Source organism: Seriola aureovittata, chromosome 18, assembly GCF_021018895.1.
Source record: "Seriola aureovittata isolate HTS-2021-v1 ecotype China chromosome 18, ASM2101889v1, whole genome shotgun sequence".
NCBI lineage: Eukaryota > Metazoa > Chordata > Actinopteri > Carangiformes > Carangidae > Seriola > Seriola aureovittata.
The window spans coordinates 17,041,594-17,067,541 of NC_079381.1; the positions used below are offsets into that span (position 1 = coordinate 17,041,594).

General features: G+C 40.6%; 1 protein-coding gene and 1 long non-coding RNA gene across 5 annotated transcripts in view; one reads left to right on the forward strand and one right to left on the reverse strand.

Moving 5' to 3' along the window:
• arhgap24 (Rho GTPase activating protein 24) overlaps positions 1 to 25,948 on the forward strand; it is a 67,353-nt gene that overhangs the window by 24,494 nt on the left and 16,911 nt on the right. The window contains exons 1-2 of one of the 4 annotated variants that reach the window (XM_056404236.1): positions 13,150 to 13,622; positions 21,738 to 21,969. The exons of 2 other annotated variants lie outside the window; for them this stretch is intronic. In XM_056404236.1, coding sequence (XP_056260211.1) covers positions 13,500 to 13,622; positions 21,738 to 21,969 — 355 coding nt within the window. In that variant the 5' untranslated portion in view covers positions 13,150 to 13,499. Of the gene's footprint in view, positions 1 to 13,149; positions 13,623 to 21,737; positions 21,970 to 25,948 lie in introns of those variants that run through there. One more of the 4 variants, XM_056404239.1, reaches the window with a different exon arrangement.
• Positions 2,267 to 18,578, reverse strand: LOC130186911 (uncharacterized). The gene is made up of 4 exons (XR_008830360.1): positions 17,940 to 18,578; positions 5,344 to 5,427; positions 5,086 to 5,169; positions 2,267 to 2,626 (listed from the first exon to the last, which is right to left on the reverse strand). It is a non-coding gene; the product is annotated as an uncharacterized LOC130186911 (long non-coding RNA).

Sequence of the window (25,948 nt, forward strand, 5' to 3'; positions counted from 1 at the left end):
CGGCAGCAGGAACAAAAACATAAGGTTTTGATCATTCGTGTCTGCAGCAAATAAATCTGAGTCTTAAACACTGTGAGAATCACCAGAGGAAAAAATGTTGCCATTTACTGATTTTATTCATGCTGCTTCGTGTGGCAGCTGCAACATTAACTATTTGTTTGCCTACTGTTTGCTGCTGTGAGATCTGACCTTCTGACAGACTTCCTGTGTCCTGTCTGTTTGTGTCACATCGTGGACGGATGGGTTTCAAAGTTTTGACCGATAACCCAAAAAGATTATTTGGCACATTGTACATTGTGTGGCATTTCGCCTTTAGTGACAAAAACTGTTCAACAAACTGAGATTACAGAAATGCGATTTGCGATAAAGGTCATGAGACAACATTTAAGTACATGGATAATGTTTTAGACTCTTGATGCCCTGTGTGCTCAGACGGCACTACAAAACAGACACTGAGATAGGAAAACATGACACTGTAAATGGGGGGAGTGTTCCGTGTCTTTTGTGTTTATAAAACAGGTCTAAGTTTTATATTGATACTGTGAAAGTATTAAAGTGCTCAGTCCACAGAGAAATGCACACAGCCTGTATTCAGAAACTGCCACCAGGACTTCTGTAACTTTGTGATGTCACAAGAAACACTTGGTTCCTCTGAGTGTTTACCTGACATTTTCTATATTATTATTAAATTACTCAGAAAACAGTCAGGGCAATTGGGCTCGAGCCCCTCTTCTGATTGGCTCACCGACCTGTTGTCACTAGAGCTCCAGAGAGAAGCCTGAGAGAGGAGATGTAAAACTATACTGAGACTGTTTTTGGTTCTTAAAACCACAAATGTACATTCTTATGGATCAACACTTCAAATAAAATACAGGAAAGTGTAAAATATGGGACCTTTGAACCAATGACCACACACTGTACTCTCACATATTAACGAGGAGACGATCAAGTATGGAAACATGGTCAACGCAAAGACTAAGAATTCCCAGGTGGAGCAATGCCCAGAATGTGTGTCTATGCAACAGATATTTAACACACCACATGCACACTGGGGAAACAGACACAGCTGTTAAAAGATACAGTAGCAGAGTGCACCAACTGCACCAGCTGATCTATCTAAAACCCTGTAGAAAACACCGGATGTGTGCAACAACCATTCGTACTTCGTTTTTATTCATCTTTTCCCTGGTGTTTATTAAATGGAGTTAAAGTATGAAGACATTTTCTCACACAATGTGTGGCCCCACAGTGGAAACACACACACAAACTGGCAGATAATGGTGCAAGTTCTTTCTAACATTTGTCAGTAAAAGCTCATTTAAAGACGGCCAAGACTGAACCAAAACTAAACAAGGTACTTGGGCAGCTGGCCAGAGATGACAGATGACCAGCCCAGGTGTGGGTCAGATTTCTTGTGTTTTTTGTTTTTGAATGCTTATGACATTGCTTGTTATCTGGTGCTTTCCACATCAGATAAGGATTAACAGATCCCTGCTGAGATCATTTCATGGACTTTGAGTTGCTGCTTTTCAGTACAGCCGTTCCATGTTCACACTGAAAATCAACTTGTCATCTCGTGATTAATAGTCCTCAGTGTTGAAGGTGGTCGTGTCACGGGATTAACAACACATTTATTAGTCTAGCTACTATTTTCTCCATATGCTTGAGCGCCGTTGTCATGGTAGAAGGCATTTTGAAGTGTCAACACACATAAAGTGGAACAAATAAAAAAATGTTTTCTCAATATACAGCTGTCCAAAAAAATGAGATATTAGTTATTTTGATGCTATTTTCAGTGAGTGAGCAGGTGTGCATTCGGAGACTTGTTCAAAGACATATTGACAGGATAATAATACACCAACCACTATGAATTTTTCTCTGGCACAAGAATATGACTGACATCACCCATGTGGATCCTAAAGCTATATGGGCTTATGTTTTTGAATTTCTGGTACTGACTAAATGAAGGTGCTTTTCACAAAAACAAAGTTAGTCATCTGGTGCCATGAAAAACATCACCAAAGGGAATTTTCAAAATCAAAACTATATTTTCGCTTCTCAATTTTATATCAGTGCACTTCAGCTGGAAAACACCCACAATAAAAAAGAGATAAGTCATTAGGTCAATAAGGAAGTGAAGGTGGCACATAATCCTTCACATAGCATTATTTAAATATAAATATAACATTTCACTGGAAAGAGGAAGATTTAAAACCGCTGAAGGTTCTACTTGTTATGAATGACATGTTGACAAGTTCCTGTGAAATGTTTATTTTGTAGTAAGACTTTAAATACAGTACATTAAATCTGTAATCACATGCCTCACTGACACTCAGTGGGCATCCATGTTGTTGGGTTTGCCTGCTGAAATATAAAGTTGAATGTTTTAGCTGAATTGGCAAATCATGATATTTTTGTAAGCAAAGGCATGTGAGCACAAATTGGTTATGGAGTTACACTTTCCTTTTTTCCTTGTGGAGAAATGATGAAATGTAATAACAGAGTTTTAATTTCTGTTGACTTGTGAGACTCCATGTTGGTATTTTTCAGTCTCCAACACTGTTAAACTGTTTTCATGCGTTCTTATTTCCAGTAGGACCCGACTGTATTAGCTTCTGTAAAAGTTCTGAAAGAGGGGAGAGGAAATGTGAAACACCACTGACTCAAATTATTCTACCTGCAATAGCATTCATGACATAATTACCACAATATACCAGAGGCTGTTCCCAGCTGCCATTTCCCATTTAACTCACTTTGTTTATCTATGTTGGAGTCAAAAATCAAAAAGTCTTTTGTGGTTCGGAAGTGATGGCGAATGTGACCAAACATTTCTCAGACAGCACTTTCAACCTGGTCATGCAGACCATGACACTGTAAATCATGACATACTAATATAGCATATTGTATTTTAAGTTTTCACTAGTGACATTATCAATGCAATGCCTTTTTATATTGATTAAAGCAGGGAAAAGTGAAGCACAGATAACACTGTGTGAGTACTTGAAATAAAGTCATATTACTAACATATTAATACAAATCATGTACTTTCAAGAGCTTGATAACATTTCAGTTGTAAGTGTAAAGTATAGGCCCATTCAATTATAAATAAAAAGCAGCAGAGGCAGTCTGTACTACATTTTTTGATTTATCTAAGCATATGAGAGACACAATATTATAGTTAACATATGGGAATAGGACAAATGATTTCCTACCATTCTCTTTCCTAAAATTTTCAGTGTATTCAAGGTCAAATTTCAGGGGCAGTTACCAGTAGGTTGCCCGAAATAATTAATGACTTCACTTTCAGATCTCTGTTTTTTTGCAACCAAGGTCATCATTTGATTGATGATGCTTTCATTACTGCACTGCACTTTCAGTACTGTCTTGTACTGTGTAAGCAACATTTTCATTGTTTTATCCTTATGTTAACATATGTGGTCTGGAAATATAATAGTATACTTCTACAGAAAGATACAAACTATAAGTTAGTGAAAAAGTGGAAATACTTTTTACATGTCATGTCTCAAGTGTCCTGTATTTATCTTTTTAAGCATACAGTATTGTGAAATTACTTTCATGAAAGCGAGACCATGTAACCTCTGCTGAACAATGGCCACTGAGGCCACGAATAACAATAATGGGATAAGGCTAAATACTGAAGCATAATGTAAGAGAAGCATCAAACTGACTCGGTAATACAGCATTAGTTATGCCGCAGTAAGCTACTTGTCATTGTAGACCAAGTGAGGCCATAGCAGCAAAACCTCATTGTTCAATTTATTGCTTTTCATTTGCAAGACAAACAATTTGTTATTCCTTCTTTCAAAAGACGTTGTTTGACGTTTTGAAAAATGCGCTTTTTCACTTTTTCTTACCTACAGTTAGATAAGAGGATCAACACCACTCTTATGTCTGTACTCTACAAGTCCAACCTCAACCTATCGCAAACCTGGTTGGCTTAGCATAGCATAAAGACTGTAAACAGCTAGCTTGGCTCTGTCCAAACGTAACAAAATCCATCTGCCAGCAACTCTAAAGCTCACAAACTAACATATATATATATATATATATATATATATATATTGTATAAATACAATATTATTTGTTCCGTACAAAACCCAAAGTGTAAAAGCAACAAGTTTCAGTTTTATAGGGGTTTAACTTGTGTATAAATCCTGCTTCCAGGCTAAGATAAGATAACCAGCTGCTGGCTATAACCTCATGTTTAATGGACTGAAAGCATATAAGCATATTTCCTAAAATGTCAAGTAGTATTATTATTGTGCTGTTCCAGTCCACAAAGTTTATTCACATCTATAATTTTTCTGATTAACACAGGCTTATACTTCACTCCAATGACCACCATCTGTAGTAAACTGTCTTTTTCAAAATATGAAAAGCTGAGTTTGAGTTTGTTATGGCTGTGTCTCAGATGAGGTAAAATTACTCACACAGACCAAAACATGGATTAAAATGTGAGTAACCGCATGTTCAACATTACAAGATCCATTTGAGGGTTGTTAAAACACATCAGGACTCAACAGAGTTTCAGTATGTAGTAGCCTACCACTAATTCAGTACAACTAAACTGTTTTCCTCGTCCACTACTCTCTCATACTGATGGAAAACAAGCACATGGCTTGTTATGAGGCAGCGAAGAAAGAGGCCTAAGAGAGCAAATGAAAGGAAAACACAACACATATATTCCACTGGTCTAAATGTGGCCCTGCAGTCTGAACACAACACATGGACAGTCTCTGGCAGACAGACGGACGGGAAGTGATGGGGGGGGGGGGGTCGAGAACTGCTAGGGGAAGTGGGGTGCAAGTCAAGAGATGTACAGAGATGTCCGTTGTCTTGTAAGGGCGGTGATTTGAACATGAGCCTGGTATCTGGTGACCGCCAGGGGCTTGAATAGCAGCATTGGGACATGTGTATGGGAGGGGAGACTCACATTAACACACAAACATCATATTTTTAGCTTTTCTGGAAACTTACTTACTTACTCCGTGCCGGGGGGAAAAGCTGCAAAAAAAAAAAAAGTTGCAAAGAAGTTCAGAAAGCATCCCTGCAACTTTTGTTCACCTGTGCTGTGCACCCCCTGATGCTTCTCTCTTGTCTTTGTCTCTTTCTCTGAGCACATCCACATCTTAGTGATTTGTGTTAAACCTGCAGAAAGAGTCGGTGCTGAAAAGGGGGTGGGGGGTGTGTGCGTGGAGGCCTGTGAGGCAGGCTTGCCACATTGCCAACAATATTTAGACTGGAATCATGATTATGTCACATTTTGAACTGTTTGACAGAGACACACAGGTACAGACACACTGAGGCTTTTGTTTTGCTCACCCCTACCAGGACTTGAAGCACCGGTGACGTTGCTCTCCATCACACTGACACGTTACAACACGTGCAAGCACACATGGGCCTGAGCTACAGGGAAGAGGAATAACAACACAAATACGGTTATCAAAGTTCCTGTAAAAAAGTTTATTTCTAAGATAATCTGTGCAGGACATTTTCATACCATACCTGAAGATTACATTATGACAGCAGACAGATTCTGTGTAGCGGTATTTAGAGGCACCTGCAAACTTTTCGAAATGTAGTTGCTTCTTAAGGGATCATTGACAAAGTAGCTTCTTTACAGTATCTCTCATTCAGAAGCAGCACTGACAGAATAAAAAGCTGGATTTTCACTCAGTCCAGATATCTGCAATACGCATCATCAGAACATCCCGCCGCTCAGGATCGGTGTCACTGAATCCTCCCAAGAATGTCAGGTGTGATCTGAATACAGCTGCGTGGTGTAACAGAGCTCGGAGCACCGGGGTAGCTGGATGTTGAGACTGCAATACAGCCAGCAGGCAAGAGTCTGCCTTTCAGTAAATTATGAATTTAGACAAAGTGGCACAGACTCATTATTTATTTACCTGTCATAAATACCTGTAGCTAAATGTCATTCCTGTGGCCCAACTGTGATTAATCATCCCATTCCTATAAAACAAGAATCAACACAGGAAACACTCCCCGCTGTGTTTTTGATGGAGAAAACAGTGTGCTCCTCTTTCCCCAAGCTCTAATAAACACAAGGCTTTGGCTCCAGTATGAGTTCAATATGTCACTCTCTCCCTCTCTCTCTCTTTTTGCCTCAGGCTCAGTATTTTTGCTCTTTCTCTCCCTGTTTCTCTCAGTTTCTCTTGATTGTCTGGTTATAGTAGCTGGTCAGGCCACAGCAGGACACCGCTGCTGAATTATGGGAATATTTTTCCCTGCTTGTCCCCAGAGGCTACCATCCCCTTCATTCATGAGAGGACCTTGGGATCATGTTGCCGGGAGCAGGTGGACAGTCTTAAGCTTAAATGCTGTTTTCTGAGTCCATGATACATACCTGAGGGGTAGGAGAGTTTCTCCTCTACAAGTATCAAAGACTTTGTTTGGCTCCAGCTTTTGTATATAATAAGTATTGTCTGCATTTTAAGGGACTTGACATGGTGCTGTAGCAAAGTTTGGATTGGGGAAATCCTCAGAGCAGCTGACGAAATAAAGGCGACAGTGCCATCATGTGGTTTTCTAACTAATTACACCGCAAAAATGTTTTTGACTTTGTCTATTGCAAAATAGTAAGCTGAAGTTCATTAGGAAACTAACCAGAATAAGAGTAATCCTTGTTGTTTATTTTAATAAAAGCTGTTGTATGATTCAATCTTAATGAAGAGTTGTTTTGAGTTTATGTCCATGTAATGACTTAAAGATTGGTCTCATTTGAGGCGTTTTGTTTCTTTCACACTTGATTTCTGAAACAATAGTGCTGTGGGTGACATGATTTAGGTGTGTATTTCCATAATAAGCATAACTTTAAATCACTTTTGCATTAGTTTTGGTATAAAATAATTTAAAAAAGCTGGTATTCATACACTGCTGGTACTATAGTGGGAAAGTACTGCGGTCTTGTGCAGCATGATATAGTTTTATTGTTGAACATTTGTAAACATTTACTTATCATTGACTGTGCAAACTCTATCCACTGATGAAGACTGTGAGATGCACTTGAGAGCCTCGGAAAAAGGTAGTTAGTGGACATTGAGATTGGTCAGATTTAATTTTGCAATGCTTTGTGGTTTATTACATTTCTATCCGGTCTGGTCTAATTATTACTCTCCCTTCAGCATACATCTCCCCTGCGATAACATGTTATGAGTTTTATATGTAAATGTGTCTTTTATTATTTCATGTTTTGATTTAGTGCATCTGAGACTAATGCTCCATCACGATCCTGTGACTGCTTGACATGTATGCCTGATGGGTAGCCATAGGTAGCCACCTGGGTGACCTCTGCAATGAGTTACGGGTGTCATATGTCACTGAGGTGCATGTCTTGTTCACACAACGTGACTTGTGTGATTGAGTTATGATAATTACAGTGTAATTATGAGTAGGCAGGCAAGACTGAGAGTAAATCAGAACCAGACAGTAGAGACAGAGTGTGTGAAAATGTTTTTTTTATCGTTATTATTCTGGTTAATGCGAAACATAAACTGTCCTTGTATGATCCGGCGAGGAATGTGCTTCATCAGGGTAACACGCTTAACCTATATAGTCACACGTCTAATTAAACAGTAATGACTGAATGTCAGGTTGATTGTACAGATTACTATTGGAAGGTGAAGACAGACGTGCAATTTTAAAACCACAGACTACTGTACTGTTCATTATCAGGAAGTCAGAGGTCAGTCATAAGCTGGTAAAGCTGGCATGTAGACTGTAAGCACCTAAAGTTGATGATGGAGTGATGGATGGAAAAAAAAGCCTAAATGAGCAGAGGCTGGCCCTTAATAACCTCAACAATTATGCCACTTGTTAGTCAATGGTAGTAAATATGGCAGGCTAAGAATAGTACTCTCCAGGCATCAGTGTGTAAGGTTAATGAAGCCCCAGTGGAGTAATTGAGAAAGCATATGAATCTGTGGTGCTGACATTTCAGTGTCAGGATGTATGGAGGTGGTTTTCAAATAGGCCCCATGTCACATTAGTCATGGAAAACTTCTGGTGCTGGCACTGGCTGTATGCGTGTATATGTGTGTGTGCGCCCTCTGACTTCAGCATAAGCAAGAGTTCAATGACCCTTGGTGCAGCTTTAACTATATGATGTTTTAACTTTAATTGTGTTTATTTGTGAGGGTTGGAGTCCATTTTTTATTATCAAATGTTTATAGATTGTCTGCAGCTCTAAATTATGCACATGTTGCTGTATTGCTGTATAATGGTGTTTATGGGGTGTCTAAAAGACCTTGGACTATGTTAATTCCACAAGAGACTCACTGCTTCATCTGTATTTATATTTCTCTTTCATGAAATACAAAAAAAAAAGATACAAAATTAAAAGCAACTATTTCAAAGCAGGCACAGCTATTGGACACCATGCAGCCCCACCCATATGAAATTGAAAAGCTCCTGGGAATAAAAATGACTTCTCCACCCAACACACACACACACACACACACACACACACACACACACACACACACACACACACACACACACACACACACACACACACACACACACACACACACACACACACCCCATTTCACTGTCATGGCTGGAATATATGCTAATACATACACGAGTTTGATCAAATTAATCTAACACACAGGACATAAACAAGCAGCTCTCTGTGTTTCAAAGTCCATGTTTTGATATATTGATTTAATTAGCCGTTGGATGTATAGTGCCCACACTGCTTCTAATGCATCATAAATCCAGGAGGAATATGAGCAACAGTATGAGGTCGTGTCTTAAGAGAGGAAGCAGTGGAATTGATTGTATAGATGCTGCTGTGGTGAAATGATGAAGCCCACAGAAGCATGAGCGACAGGATTCTGTTTTGCATATAAAAGCGTGGACTATCTTCATTCGTACACCTCCCACTGCTCTGTCTGCTCAGAGCCTGTGGGATGTATTCAGTGTCCTTTTTCTCTCAAGAATTCACTTTGTGATATGACATTTTCAGAAAGGTCAATAACTGAACTTCTCTCTCTTTTCTTCGCTTATACCATTTATATATATGTGGTGTGTTTGTGTGCATGTGTGCAGAGGTGTTTATGCGCATCCGTGTTTTCCCAGTGTGCATATAAATATAAAGTCAATAGCCTGGTGTCTCTGACACAGCGGCATATGGCCTCCTGGAGGAGTTGTGGCCTGGTAACCTGCTGCTGTTGACAATTACCATATGGGGCTTCAGAGAGTCACATTTCTTGTTCTTATTCTTGATTTCTGAATTTATGGCACCGAGTTTTCAGCATTACAAAGGGGCAGGACCATCCCAGATGGACACAGTGAATATCAATATTCTGGAAACATGAAGTGAGTTCCAAATATTTCTGGGCTACAGTTAAACGTTGGATCTAATGTTATGGAAAAAAAACAGTTTGTAGATTGCTATTAATCTTTGTCACTTTCAGTAAAAACAATGGCACTTTCTTTTCCAAACTGATGCAACACGGAGATTTTTCATATTGAATTAGGTGATGACATCAGCCAAGTTTAATTTTCCTTAATATTCCAAACCCAGCCACCTCCAATGCAACATCCACCATAGAAAGGAGCATTGTTCAGAGCTACCCACTGACTTCATTAGGAACATTTTCTCCAGGGAGGATCTCAGGGGAGGATGTTTGTGTTTGAAACTGTGACAGCTCATCTGGAGCTCAGTGCTAAGGCACAAAGTCTGAAATTATGAAGCATCTGTAGTCTGATATGAGAGAACTCTGTTCAACTAGACTAAACACATTATGTTTACTGTAACTTTACAGTAAACATACAATATGTCTCTGTTTCCACTGAGTCATTTAAAGGAATACATTGTTTATCTATGCTAGCAGCATGGCTCTAGGGATTTCATTCCATCTCTTTTGTCCAGACTGAAATATTTCAACAGTTATTGCATGAATTGCTGTAAATTTATTGTAGACTTTCGTTGTCCACACAGGGTGAATGCTACAAACTTTGCGAACTGTCATGGCATTATGTTGTATTTGTTTGTTTGTTGTCTTTTGCTCCATTGTGAAGCAAATAAAATGGTGGACAATAAATGTAGAGCACTCCTGTATATAGAAAAGGGATTTCAGACACAGCTCATGTCAGCATTTAGCTCAAAGCAGCACTGTGCACAAGTATAGCCTCACAGAGCTGCTAGCATGAATGTAGAATCTCTTTGTTGACACAGTAATTTTCATGGTTTCATGGCACAGGTTTACAACATAGTTCATTATGTGCAGCAACACAAGTGATTAACAGCTTCTACACAAATTCACCCGTCACCCACATCATTAAAAACAAATTATTTAATTTTGAAATAAAGACAGAGCATGATGACAACCAAATTGCCTATCACCATCCTTCCTGTTCAGTACCTTCGCCATGAAGGTGGCTAATTGTAAATGTGCTTAAAGAATAGTTGGTGGGCGTAGCTTAAAATCTGCTGCCAGTGAAAAGGATGTCCTCTGGATCCAGGTCCTTACTCTTAATGTTATTTTCAGGCCAGGCCCAAGCAGAAACTTGGGCGGGGAGCAGAAAATAGAGGCAATGGTGGATGATATTAAATTCTCGATGAAGTTCTGGAAAAACATTCAGAGACGGAAACGCAGTGGGGAAATAGCTGGAAGATGTAAGAAGCAGCAAAAACAAAGCCCAGTGGACTGTCCTTTATCCAGAGGAGAAAGGAGGAAAATTTTGGGGTCTGAGAAATTTTCCTTCACAGAGGTTGCTGAGACAATTTCAAGGCAGTGGGCATGAATGAAATCTGTCTGGTTAATGGCGGGGTGCCATGACTGAAAAGACACTTGAGTGTTACATGGAATTTAGGAGCAGCTCCACTGTATTGGCAGCAGAACATTTTGGGGGTTGTGTGCACAAACAGATCGCAGACAACTCATACTCCCTTCTGCTGAAAACCTGTGACAAGGTGCTGGAAAGGAAACTCTGGCTGACTGTCAAATGGATTTTAAAGTAACAATGCAGGCTCCTGTTGGTTCTTAAAGCAAAGGGAACATTTTTTACCCTCTCACAGATTGTTGAAAGAGTATTTTGCTGGTCCTGACTATATGTGCTTTGTGGATTAGGAAAAGGTCACTGACCAGGCTCCCCACAGTATCTTGCAAGAGGTGCTGTGGGAGAGCACTGTGGTGTTTGGTCATTGTACACTCAGACAGAAGTGTTTACATTCTAATAATGGTTTGTTAAAGGGAGCATTGGACTCTCAAGGGTGCCCCAGCCACTGTGTGGGACTTTCACAGACTGCTTAAGGCAGATTGTGGAAAATGTCGATTATTAATTACAGTGTGCCATGGAACCATGTGAGTGATGGCTAACACCTCTAAGTTTGCAGCTGACAAGCTAGCAAGGCTACTGAAGAACTAGCCTACAGCCTACGCCTCAGGCGATCTCTGTAGGTCACGTGACCCTCGCCTTGCAAGTCGTAGCAGACTGCCAAGTGTCCCAGCCTAGAAATAGTATAAGACCACAGCTGTTTCCAGTCTTTATGATAAGCTAAGCTAAGCTAACCAGCTGCTGGCTTTAGAGTGGTAATCCTCTGTTAAACCACAACAGCCAGTTAACAAAACAAGTATGTTTTGAGGTTGCAGCTTTCAAAACAGCACATGAATAATGATTGATGGTTTTTCATGTTCATCAGCAGTCTGATCAATGGTCACAGTTCTTATGTTTTTCTGTAACGACACAATGTGCGATGAGACCATAGCCCATGGGAGACCACATAACGACTCAAACTGCACAGTGGATGATGAAGCCCATTTTTCATCAAGCCATGATTGATCAAGCACTAAATGGAAAAAGGCAGCTGCAATATCAACACAAAGATAAGGTGTAGGATGAGTGGACATGCAATGTTGCCCGCTACACTTTTTCTATTGCACAGGAGAGAAGTTTCATTTAATGAAGTATCCTCCATTAGCTCCCAACAACACTGTCATATAATGAAAAGATGATAAACTAGCAGCTTTTGCTGGTAAATGGTTGTGTCAGAGTTGTGAAGGACGACAAATGTTACATAGGTTACTGAACCTAAAGCCAGAAACTTTTACGCAATTTACCATTGTATGTTACAAAATGTCGACTTGCTGATTCATAAAAAGGTACGTGACAAAATGAAGGAGGATAGGGAATCTAGTACCTCCAAACAATAAGCTGCATACCTCCTCTATGTGGTAGATGTTGTTTGAAATATCCGCCTCATTGTCATCTATGCTCTAGTAGTAGTAGTGCTTCTTCTTCCGTTCTTGTGTCCATGCGTCATTATTCCTGCGTGTGCGAGAGTCCGCAGCAGTGAGATCCTGTGGAGGAAATGCACTGAGGCCTGCAAACAGGCCAAGTCTCAGGACACAGAGCGGGACAGGACAGGAAGCTCAGATGCTTACATAACAGCCTTATTGAGGGGATCGGTATGTGACATGTCACATACCAATCTCTGCCATCAGCCTCCCACTCTAACCCCCCTCCACAACCCCTGCCCCCAAATGTATCAAGTTGGCCAGGTCTCAGTGAGGGCACATTTTGGCATCCAGTGAAGTTGCTGCTGGACTACTACAGTATGTTTGTCTGATAGGGACACTTGACTTGAATGTTCAGACCAATGGTATGTAAACTGATTTGTCTCTGGATAAATATTTAGATGTCTCCCCACTCCATTTTTTTCCCTCTGAGTTAAATCCAACAGGTAGCGTTGGTTTTAAGTTTAATCACCCTCCGAGGCTCGGTTCAAAGGGGCGCTCTCTGCCATTTAATGGAAGCCAATGATGTGTGGTACGCCTATAAGTCTGAGTGAGACTGAAAAACGATAAGGAGGGTTATTAAAGACCTTCCTCTGAGAGAGAGAAACCCCAGTGTCTCAGGGTTTCTTGGCCAGCGGTAGCAGCAGCCTCGCCGTCCCTGCACGGCTGTATTTATAGAGCGCTCTGGATGAGTCATTTGGCTGAGTGCCCACTGTGCTTGATTTACGATACCCCCGACCACCCCCCACCCCGTTCCACCCCACCCCACACCCACCCCACGCTCCACCACCAGCTCCCACCCCACCCCTCACACTACTTCCCTCAGAGACAAGCGGACACACCATCTTGCCGTCAGCTTGCTATCTCACTCAGTTTCATTCGGCCGCTCTCTCCTGCACTGCTTTCGTGTGTGTCTTAGAAATGCCTCCTCTGCTCTTTCAGCTCCTCTGACAGAAGTACATGTAGAGGAAAGGCTTCCTGAGATGCAGACAGACTAGCCTTAGCCTGACCTCGCCTTTGTGCTGCTGATTGGTGTGTCACATTGACCTGCCATAGACTTAACAAAAAATGAAGTTTTTAGGCAAAAGAGTTATATGAGGTGGAGGAGAAACAAAGGAAGGAGGTGGAGAGTTGGAGGGACAGTAGTAAGAGCAGTGGTGTGGGATAGCAGAGACAGAAGGAGATAAATCTATCTGTGGCACAGAACAAGAACAGATGAGGAAGTGGCACTGGGGGGCCAGCGGTCAGCAGCAACAGTGTGGCTTTTGCTCCCTCACCCTTCAGCAGAGAAGGGGGCACATCTTCCTCTGCACCCCATGGATCTTAACTCCAACCCAGGTCTGTGTCTTTACATAACAGTAATGAATACTAACACATCTGCATGTGGTTTGGACTGTTTTATTACGATGGCAGAGATATTCTTAGACTTCGCACTGTTTAAGTTTCAGTTACAACTGAAGGAAGGGGTGGATGGACTTCTAGACAGCTTTACTCGTTTTAAATTTAAAGCAGAAAGCTACTCACAGATGAAGTGCAAATTATCCTCCGTTCTCAGTGAGAAAGTCTTTCCTCTATACGCTGTTCATTCATCATGTCAGCAGACGGGTGTTTTACAAGTTACAGTTCATAGCTTATGTTTATTGCAGCTGTGATATCAGATGAGCAGTTTATGATGGTTGAATTCCTGATTTTCCTGTGGGGACATCACTGCAGCCTCCTCGGTATTTGTCCACTATACTGATATCTAAAACAGCGGTTCTCAAACTTTCTCTGGCATATCCGCCTTCAGAAGCAGAAAAAAGTTTTTAACCATGCTAACTGCATTGCTCTATGGCAATTTCTGTTGGTTTGTTAGTCAGTCAGTCCACCAGTTTGGTCCAGGATGAAATATCTCAGCAACTATATGATCAACTGCCATGAAATTCTGTACAGACATTGATGATCTCCAGAAGATGAATCCTACTAGCTTTAGTGGCTCAGGGTGAAATTTCAATTTATTTAAAGTATGGCTTTTGACGAAATACCTTCAAGAGTAATGATATTCTCATTAGCATCAGCTGTACTCTGCATTTTGTGCATGTTAGCATGCTCGCGTTAGCATTTAAAGCACCACTGTGCCTAGTACAGCTTTACAGAGCTGCTAGCATGGCAGCAGACTTTATACACTAGAGTTTGATTTACATTCAGGAAAGATGCTGTTATCTCCTACCAAAAACTAAATGCATCATAAAACCAGACAGTATGCTCAGCCCTAAAGGAGTTATTTGTAAGCTTTGCTATTGCTACATAGCCAGCGTTAGCAATAACACCTGTTAGCAGTCTAGAATAAACATTGCGAGTTCAGCTCTAGTCTTTATCACGTCTTTTCTTCTAACAAAGTTAGCATGCTAACCAGCTAACCCCGGCTCGTCTCGTCACTTTCCAATAGCAACTCACTGTTGCCTCCGCTCTGCCCTGAAGACGTAGCACTGCTCAGGGGCCGTGATAGAACCTTCTGTATTTTAAAGACAACAATGGCGAAGCTCTTGTCAAGCGACAATCACCACCACCCACTCCTGGCAAGAAACCTCATTCAGCAGCAGAGAAAACTTACAAGTACCCCCTTTAACCCCTTTGTGAATATTGTTTGCTGAAATGATTGATGAAACGATAATATTAAGCAATACTATATAAATAAATGAATATAATAAAATAGTATTTTGGTCATATACTTCTCTACTTCTGTAAATCTAACACCACACTAATAATGTGCTGAGAATTTAATCACCAGAGCCATTAGAATAACTTGTATATTAACATAAGCCTTTAAACCATATATGTAGTTTAAATGCCACCCAGGTGTGGCTGTACTAGATATGTAGCTTTAAAAAAATCTTGCCAGAGGAAGAGAAATCATGCTTAGCAAAAGAGCATTCTCATAGCTGGATCAAATTTCACTTTGCTTGGCTGCTTGAGGCAGATAACAGAGCACACTCTTGAATTCATAGCTCCCAGCCTGCCTGTAAATCCATCCTGGTAAAGATGTTCTCGTGCGAAAATGTGAACCAACAGATGGTAGAGGAAGCAGGCAACATTATACAGACTGTTGGGGGGAGGGGGGGGGGGGGGGGGGGGGGGGGGGTTTCAGGAATTGGTGTTGGAGGTGAGGAGGAAAACCAGGCACAAAACGAGTCCCCGTGATAGGAAGTACATCCAAACTAGTGAATGAGCAACAACTTAGTCTCTGAAAAATACCTTTTTGTTGGAGTCAAAAGTCAACACATCTTCGTAATTGCTTGCCTGCGGAGACAGTGAGTGCTGACTGACCAGCCAAGAAATATGAATGATAATCCAATAAGTGGGCATAACTGTCAAGTGAGCCAATTTAATGTAGTTGTGCTAATCAAAAACAGAAAACTGTGAAGGATGTCGTGGACACGGCACTCATATATTCATGAAAATTAGTGTAAGAACAAATTCAACACATAATTATACTTTGATCAAAGTATAACCAACATTTGCTGGTTCTAGAATCTCAAATTAGGGAATTTGCCACTTTTTATTGTCTTGTGTGGTAGTATACTGAATACCTTTGGGTTTGGGACTATTAGTTGAACAAAGCAAAGCAAGAAATCTGAAGATGTCGTTATTTTCTGATCTTTTATAGACAGAACAATAAACTAAACACGACAAGCATGTGTGATAACTCAATAGGAGTATCAGTAACGATGATGAAAGCTTTATTTTAACGTCACAGCACAGGTTTGAACTGAGAGAACTGACCAAACAACATCAGCAAAAGTTCAACACTGCAACGCTCAAACTCACAAAGAGCCGACCTCATCGTCAGCATTTGTCTGTCTCTCCGCTCAGATCACCACCAATCTTTTTCTTTGACCCAGCTTCCCTGCTCTCCCCCTGCACTGCAGCCCTCTCAGGCCCACAGTGCTTTGGCCAGATTTGTCAGAGAAAACAACGAGGATGTGGAGCGGCAACGCAGACAGGGCTGCTGCGATGGCCAAAATGAAAACACGCTTATCTTGCCGAAGCTGATGGACGCTGTCCGCTGGCTGTCCAAATAATTGACCAGCGAGTCAAGAGGAAGTTTCAGCCTCTGAGCTTGGCCGTGTGTGCAGAACCAAGCATCAAAAATAACTGGCATAGACCCCAACCATGACTACTATTGTATAGTGACACAGATCTTTCTGCCCTGGGAGCAGAAAAAATATGTCATTCATATTCACTGTTCTACCTCATCAGTCACTAAGTGGAAATATGAAGTGGTGGGAAAGGATTGTGCAGCGTGATGATTGATGAATGTGAGATTTATCTCTACTTTCTATCACAATAACATTAACCTCTGACAGGTCCGTCAATCTCCTCAAGCAATCTAGCAAATGAAAACGCTGATTAATGCTTCGATGACACATAACAGGACTGAATTAATTTTATAATGAAATTACTTCAGGTGAGTGAAAATCATAAGAGGCATTATTCTTAAAACCCAGCTGTGAGGATTTTTCCTCTTCATATTTTTGTTGCATCTCTCAGGCCAAAGATCTTCACTGACACCTCATCTAGAGTTTACTCGCCTGAATTCAAACTCAGGCTTTATCTCTGATCGTGCATCTTCCTTTGCTAACAGTTCTCTTTGGTTCTCAGTGGAACAAACAACAAGCTGCTCTGCCTCCATTAGTCACAATAAACCACAAGTCAAGTTCCTATAACCTTGCCTGAAAGGTTCAAAGGGCTTTTCCCAAAGTCCAGGCTGACACTACCTAACAATTTTGCTGTGGGGAGTGCAGGTGTGCATCTGCCCTGAAGCCCTCATCAGTGCTGAAAGGTGATATTAGAAGGTATTAGTGAGTGGAGCAACAGGCACTTTGTCAAGTCCACTCCTTGTTTCATTCTCTGGTGTGGATAAAGGGAGGTTCACTCCCTTCTCCAAGTGCCAGGATGTTTGACTACATCTGTTCCTTCCAACAAAAATTGCAACTGGATGTTTTTTCTTTATCTTTATCTGTGTGAAAGACACGTTATCCTGCAGGAAACAACCAAACATTTTGACGTAAATCTCACACTTTTCACAATGAAACATTGTCCTTCTAGAAATCATTTTAGCGGTAGCTTCCTTATCTGTATTTGTGTGTGTGTATATGTGTGTGTATGTGTGTGTGTGGCTTCACACTGACAACATCCTGTATCTAAATCGAAACAAATATTGGATAAACATGGTAGGAGATCATTTTTCTTGGGTTGCAGAGTGTACACCAAGTATGAATTCCTGGCATGCAGGCCTTACAGATTTACAGTGTCACGTCCACGAGTGCATGATACACTTGTCGAATTGGTGATCTGTCATAGTGAGATATGTTTACATAACCGTAAGGATGCCTACATGTTTCACACAGACACACTGAGCGTGCATACACAGCACACTCATCCTGTCAAACAAACTGCAGACAGAGAGTATAAGTGGTTGGGCTGCATGACAGACGGCAATGTAGAGCTGAACGATATGGCCCAAAAATAAAAATCAGATTTTTTCACACAACCCCCAATTTACGATATTAACCGATTTTTTTATCTATTTATTGTTTTAACTCTATCAAGCAATATACTTATTTTTAAAGCATTGTTCAAAATGCAATTATTCCTTGTCATTTAAACACTTACTGGTGGGTTGTGTAGTTTGCGTCCAAAGCACTGGAGGTGGGTCCACTCATCAAGTCTCAGAGCTTTGATCATGTCCGTGCCGCTGTCTGTAGTCACGCAGACGTGTCGGTCTTCCCAGAGGTTCCACGAGCCCAACGCACTCCGTTAATGTTACCTGCTTTTGAGCAGGTGTTTTGCCGCTGTCTTGTTCAACTCGCAGTGCCATACACTTCTCCAACTCAGCTGCGTGCCTCTGTTTGAGACGCTAAAATAAAGTAGTCGTCTTGTTGCTTTTAGTTGCCACAGACTTTTGGCAAACTTTACAATGGACGGTGGTTTGCCCGATAACGGACACTGCATTTTTTTGGGAACGATCTCCTCACTTATTAACGAATGCTGCCATGTTGATAATTCACTTGTGAAATCTCGCGTTACTTTAAACAACGGAAGCTCAGTGAAGCGGTGGCGGTTCCGTACCATAATTAACCCAAGTCAAACTGAAATTCGATTTTCATTTTTGAACATAGTCCTAAACCATAAATTCAAATTAATCGATGAAATTGATTTATGGTCCAGCTCTACATCAATGCTACATCAGAAAGACGTTGGACTAACATTGTACAGACATTAAATTAGAGTTGGAAATGAAAATCGGGTTGAAGTCTAAATCCAACATTGACTAATTGACATTGTGACGCTTAGCAGACGTTTGGTTTTGCTCACGACTACAATGTTGGTATTTTTATGGTATGTTAGTTACAACACAACATTAAACCAACAAAATATCAATGTCATGTCAACACTGAATCACAACGCTGTCCAGACATTGATATTTGGTACCCGATATTCAACCAAATATCAAAGTCAAACAACGTTGGCGGCCAACTGCATGCCTGCAGGGCTAACAAAGTGTTGAGGATGCCATGGCTAAAAGTGCATCAAAAACTAGAGTCAGGTTGACTTAAGAGAGCTGCTACTGTGGAACCACTTGAGCTTTTTCTCTTGGATCTGTATGTATTGCACCTTTCCAGAAGCTTCCTCTAAAGTATCAGTCTGCTTGTATCACTGATGTAATGTTTCAGCCTCCCAGCGTTGCGTGCAAGTGTTCAAGTGGCAGCAGCTGCCAGCCCTCACCAAAACTCAACACCCCTAACTTTTTAATGGGACATTAATCCTCCAGTCGGTAGTCAGAGAGGATGTCAGTGGTCTAAATGGTTCACTCGTAAAGGATTTTGGTATTCTATGTTAGTTATGCATAGTTTAAAGATGTTTGGAATTAGTCTAGAATTAATCTCACATTATACTGCCAGTCACCACAGAGATAAATGGGTTGAACAGAATATTTGTGGTTTCGTTCCAATGGCTTAGAGCTTTACAGTTGTCAGTTCTGGTCTTGTTCACTGTAAATACCTAGTTAAAGTAAAATTCCATGGTTTCCTTTTTATGTGTTTGTTCTTTTACTACAAATCACATATACTTTAAACTCCTTACTGGCATTTTTCAAAGCAAAAATTGTTTATTTTCAGTTGTTTAATTCAAATTTCCTGCCCTGAAGGCAGCCAATAGTTTACATTTCAGTGAAGTATGAACACCAACTTAAAGAAACATGAAACGACCTTAAGAAACAGTGTATAATCCATCACAATTAAAGTGATGTATCCTTTTATTACACTAGAGTTACATTAGAAGAAGAAAAAAAAGAAGAAGAATGCATTGTTTGAAAATGGTTGTAGAGATAAAACATGCCACAAGTGTTCCAGGGAACGCTGTACAACTCTCTGTTACTGTACCTCTATCAGTCTTAATTATCATGTCAGCATATTTTCCAACACACACTTGGGACTTTAAATCAAGTCTGAGTCCTGTTTCCATTTCTTAAAGTTGAAATCGATTCCCCTTATATAATGGTATATTTACAGCAGCCTTGGCAGGACACAGAGACATAGCTCTTTATTTAGTTGGCATCAAATCAGAACAGAGATACTTGGCTCTTCGACAGCACCGTGACCTCCCTGAACGGACTGACCCGGTGCTTCCCTGACTGTCCTCATGACGACTCATTAAAACTCCGTTCACTCATACAAGTCAACCAGTGCAGTCCACTCCCTTTTCATCCTGTGTGAAAACAGAGGAGTGAGTATGTATTGACTGAATCACTTGTTTTTATCCAGAATAATTTTTGGAGATATAAAAGTTTATCACCATTGCCTCACCACACTGACTTCCAGCATTATTGTGGCTAACCTTGTAGCTGCAGAACCCACAAGATATCATGTTTGCCTTCCAGCACCAAAGAGGAATTGATGTGGCCATTATTCTCCATTTTTTGGTGCCATGATTACCTTCTTCCCTATGGGCGCCTGTAGACGGACAATAGAGCCAAGCAAGCCTTGTCCCCTTTGACCTCCCCCACTCCTATTCACTTTTTTGCTCAGGCAGCATCAGATGGTAATGGATAGCCATAGGAACTCTATGGAGTCTGTGTTCTCTACCAGACAATGTCTTTGGGGACTCCGGTGGAGGCTAACGTTGTGGTGTCTCCCTTCATATTATGTCTATTGACAGGCAAGGACCACCGTGACACCAGGAAGAGAATTAGCCATCGATACCTTACCAGGGGTGAAACAGGAGTCTCATTATAGATACAGAGGAAGATATAGCCACATAGAGAGCAGCTATACACCAGGGGTTTGTGCAGCGTGATAAAAGTACAAGTTGTAAAGAGAGTTTAAGCTTTTTGGACAAGAAAGAGAGAGCTGTGTTATCATTTTGATTATCCTTTATTATTATGAACCACCATGATAAGAAGGGAGGTAGGAATAAACTGTCATATACCAAGATCACATCACCATTACTGACCAACAGCTCAAAACTCAGAATATATTACAGTTTCAATGATATAAAACTAATAATATATATAATATAAATAATATATAAATGTATAAAAAAATATCTAAATATAAAACTCCAAATTTGAGAGGTTTGATCCAGAAAAATCACTGAAATTATTATTTGATTATCAAAGTAGTTGTCGATTTATTAATTCTCTGTCAATCAGTTGACTAATCAACTAATCATCTCAGCTTTTGACATTTTCATATCAACCATGGGACTTTTCATCTAGAGCTGCAACTAACAACTATTTTTATTATTGATTAAGCTATTGATTACGTTTTCAAGTAACTGAGTGGCCATTTAGTAGTATTAGTAATCCATTTAATTGCTGTCAGTCAAACATTAATTTTTTTATCTATTCACTTAATCACTATTGTCATCACTTTAACTTTGTAAGATGTTTACTTACCAAAGTCTATATAAACAGTTTGACAGTTCAAACAAATCAGTTATATTTGCTCATGTGAAACAAAAATACCCAAAAATATCACAATACTAAAAATTTAACTAAAAAAATGTAACAGTGTGATAATATTAATAATAGTAGTAATGTTGTATTGTGCACGCTCTGTATTGTGTATATTGTCATAATACAGCTTATTAGACTTCACATGTCAAAGGTCAGTTTCATTACATTATTCTGCTCTAAACAGTTTGTGGTTTTGATGTTGAAAAAGCATAGCAGTGTGAATGGGAGATTCCATGTTTGCTTATGGGGTCATGCCCTGTGTCAGGCCTTCAGAGAGATCTGCCTATTGTTCCCACTACAGTGCTTAAGAGAAGTATGTGTGAGTGTGTATGTGTGTGTGTGTGTGTGTGTGTGTGTGTGTGTGTGTGTGTGTGTGTGTGTGTGTGTACTCCCCAACCCCCTCTTCAAACCTAACCTCCCTCCCCTCCTTCCCTTTCTCTTTCACACCCTCTCAGCTGTGCTCACTCACTCATTCTGAGTCAGGCCAAAAACTGGCAGAGCAACTCCTCCACTCAGGAACTCCCGTCCTCAAGTTAACCCAGGTAGCCAGGACTTTGCAACCCACTCAGGAAGCCTCTTTTCTGGACTGCCAGAGACAGGAGTGTGGGAGAGGCATGGAGGTGGTTCATCAGGCGATTCATAGTTTACCGCAGTATGGATCATCTGACTTACTATCGTCACATCAAGGTAAAAATAATAGGTGTATTATAATACTGCTGTTTTGAGCCTGATGATAGCTTTATATGCACCGTCTCTCTACTGCAATACAATGGATGTATTTACTACAGACGTCTTTGCTGTAACAGCTGCACTTTGCAGGGGGATTAGATCATCTGGAGGTGATATCACTCATGAATCAAACAGACTCTATGTGTATAAGGGTGCCAACATTTGCAAAGATAAAAAAGGAAATATTGGTAGTTTTCATTTCCACTTTTAATCCTCACCATCCTTCCATATGAAGGAACAAACATTTTGCAGTGTAGTGTCGTTCAGCAAGTGACTTCCTGTTCTGCTGGAGGTATTTATGATGTGTGGACTTCTGAGAAGACTATCATTAGACACAATATTGAATCTCAACTTGCCCCTGCTTGCATGCAAACAAGAGGACTCTTGCAGACAACACAGAGAACTGATACTGATGTAGTCAGGTAATATCCCATTGTATATACCTACATACACACACACACACACACACACACAGACACACACACACACACAGGGAGAATTATGACATATTTCTGGTCATTTAAAGCTAAGGTAGTTACAGTGTCCGCATTGTTTTCTGGGCCAGCAGCAGCTGCTTCCTCCACTTGGCAAGCAGCATAATCAGAGTCTGGAAGAACTTAACTTTCTCACAAGTCTCCCACAAAATGTATTCCACTGTTGAGAATACTGAATATTTTGTCATATAGTCAAACTGCTAGACTGCTTTGAAGGTACCAGACACCATATTTTTTCAAGTTTTCAGTCCTGTGTTGCTCCTAGAATGAAAATCACCACATTAAAGGAATGGTTTTACATTTTGGGAAAATGTACTTATTCGCTTTCTGGCCGAGAATCAGAAGAGAAGATCAATATCATTTTCATGTCGGTTCGTTTATTGTAAAGCTACAGCTAGGAGACAGTAAGCTTAGCCTAGCATTTACACTGGAGGTACAGGAAAACAGCGAGCCTGGCTCCGTCTCCTGGGACAAAACTCCTGCTACTTGCGCCACTAAAGCTCATGAATTAACATGTTATATTGTGTTTGTTTAATCCGTACAAAAGAGTGTTAAAATTACAAGTTCTTTTAACGGGGCTCTTTTAAGGGGGGTTGTGCTGGACTTCCTGGAGTGTTTGTGCTGAGCTACGATAATTGGTTCCTGGCTGTAGTTTATATTCAACAGACAGACATGAGAGTGGTAGAGTAGCATTTCCCAAAATATCCCAAAACTAATGTTAATATTAATTCAGTCCGTGGTAAAAGATAAGTACTCTTTATCTACACAAAATCCAATCATTGATCCTATGATCAGTACAGTACATGATGTAGAATGGACGGTCCTCTTGTCTTACAGGAGTTACTCACAGAGGTACAGGTCAGAGTGAAGTGTATCGGGGCTCCAGGTATTTGTGAGCAATTACAGCACAGTGGGATCCTTTGTTGTCTCCCACCTGTTTTGAGCCATTAGTTAAAGGCTAGTGTGCAGCTGGGTTTGGCCACTTATTAAGACCCACTGGTCACAACCAGAATGAACAGTTCTAGCTGTCTGCACTGAGACGGTAATTATGACACACACAGAGGGAAACTATAAATAATGAGAGAGCTATCAGTGAGAGGTTGCCAGCGATGTGTTGGAGTTTTATTTGTAGATATGCAATTAGCTACTCAGAAGCGTGTTATTAATATGTTTTCTGTAATGAAATAGCATATATGTGGTTAATGTCTTTCCTTTGTTTAGTGCTATTTAGCCTGTATTAACCACAGTTTGTGGTTATTGCTGTAATAATATCCAGCTGGAGCACAATTTTTCTTGTATGTAAGTGGATGAAACCAGTCTAAACTAAGTTGTTATTTTAATATATGCTCCGCTGCAGAGAATATTGTCATTTGAAAAGTAAAAGGGTGTGGAATTTTCTCTTTCTCTGAACTTTTATTCTTGTTTGAGGTCTAAATCAGACTGTGAAGACGGAATACTGATCTGTGTGCCTTATTTAATACAAGCTGTGCTCTGAAGTACCAGTCTGCATGCCACTGTGCTGCTGACAATTGTTCATCACTGAGTTTATAAAACTTTGGGAGCGGTTGCGTTGAAGCGGAGTGAATCAGGGGAATTGCTACAGCTGCCACGGTTGTCTCCTCAGGTACAGTCGTGCTATAAGTTAAAATTCCTTGTCTGTCTCTGCCGCTTAACTCCTGCTAGGATTGGTCTCATTTAAGAGGCGATGATTGGGGGAGGGAGGTTGCGGTGCCAGTCACACCATAAGTAGTCTAAGAATTATGTGGTGGAGAGTAATACTTCCAGGCAGCTTAACCACAGCTAGTAGAGAATCTGTCAAAAGGCAGCCTCCAGTCATTTTATTTAGCGGACGGATGGGGAGAATTTGCCCACAGGCGACAAGATGATAGTTGAGCTTAATGTTTTTTTATCTTTCTTTCTAAATCTTGATGGCTATGAAAGCTGCAGACAGGGGCTTGAAAAGCTAATATTTATTCTTCACAGGGATGTGGCTTTAGTTTTCTCTGATTATCCATTTATCTGATAGTGGAGTCAAGACACTGATTGACCTTTACATGTCTGTGGTCAGAACACAATGCAGCGTTATCTGGAAATGCTGGGTGTTTGTGAATGAGCCAAAAAATGATTGTCCAAACAAGTTTGCACTAAAACTTTTCTATTGACTTACATAATAACGCAAATGGGACACTATTCATCCATGTGTGGAGCAGTCAACAGCCAAACTGATAACATGCAGCTTGTAGATTTGAGTCCAACCCCTTTGCTTGAGAAATTAAGTTCTTGGGCACAAAGTGAAGCTTCTGGTGCCAGTAACTCCTTGTTCCTCAGCAAGCCAGGCAACCTCTCCCAGACAACAAAACTTACTGTCTACACACAAAGACAGCCAGTATTATTTTGCTGTCAGCCTACGTGTATTGTTAGTTTATGACGTATTATAGTCCCACAACTCTGGATTTGGCTTATTGTTCAAGTCTGTGTTTCAAACAGCCTGAGAATGGTCGTCCATCCTACTGCTTTTTCCTCCATTAGAGGCAATGTGCCAGGGGTATTCTGTCACTATACACCCATAACATTAATATTTATACTATAAAAATATTCATAAAGGCTAGAGAAGGCTTTCCAAATGTGTTCCTCAGTCATAGAGAAATCTGAGGAGGAGCTCCCTCAGAGGTCTTGTAATGATAGTTTTCAGGGTTTTCACCAGGAAATCGTCCATGTGCTAAGTGTGTTTGACATTTCACCCGCTTTATAAACCAAGTGGCGGACTCAGCCACTGTGGAAGAAAGTTGAGCATCAACAGGAAATGGCAGGAGGAACAGGAGTGTGTTGTAATGGCCATGGTATGCTGTATAATCCTGTTGCATGCTTGTTTCACAACCGTTTGTTTCCAAGAGGAAATGCTGCCTCTTCATGCAAGTAATGGAAACAGAGGCTGTGTATTAAAGGCTGATTCATCTTAAATGTGGGCAGAAGCATTCGCAGGGACAGCAGGGAATCACAAATCATTTGCATGACAAATAACAGGAACAATGATGACAGGGTGGGGATGCCGGTGACTGAAAAACCTTTGCATGCCAAATGGGCCAGTATGACTAATCGGTGTCACTGTGGAATCCCTCTGACAGATCCACTTCAGAGGTCAACACAGAGAATCAGATTGATCAGGGTTCAGTAACATGACATTTTGACCAACAGTGTAATTGAGCTTTCTGAACAAATACATTAGGGCAGCTCATAGAAAGCATTCCAAGAATTGTATGGAAGATCATTTTCTTGATACAAGAATTAGAGTAATTAAAGATTAAAGATTAAAGATTAATGTGCCTATTTTGTCTTGTTGTGAGACAGAGACAGTAGTTTTTGCACTGAAAGCAGGTCCACTGACCCATCTCAGAGCCGGATGACGAACAGGTTAATGATTTGTTATTTTGCATTATGTTTGT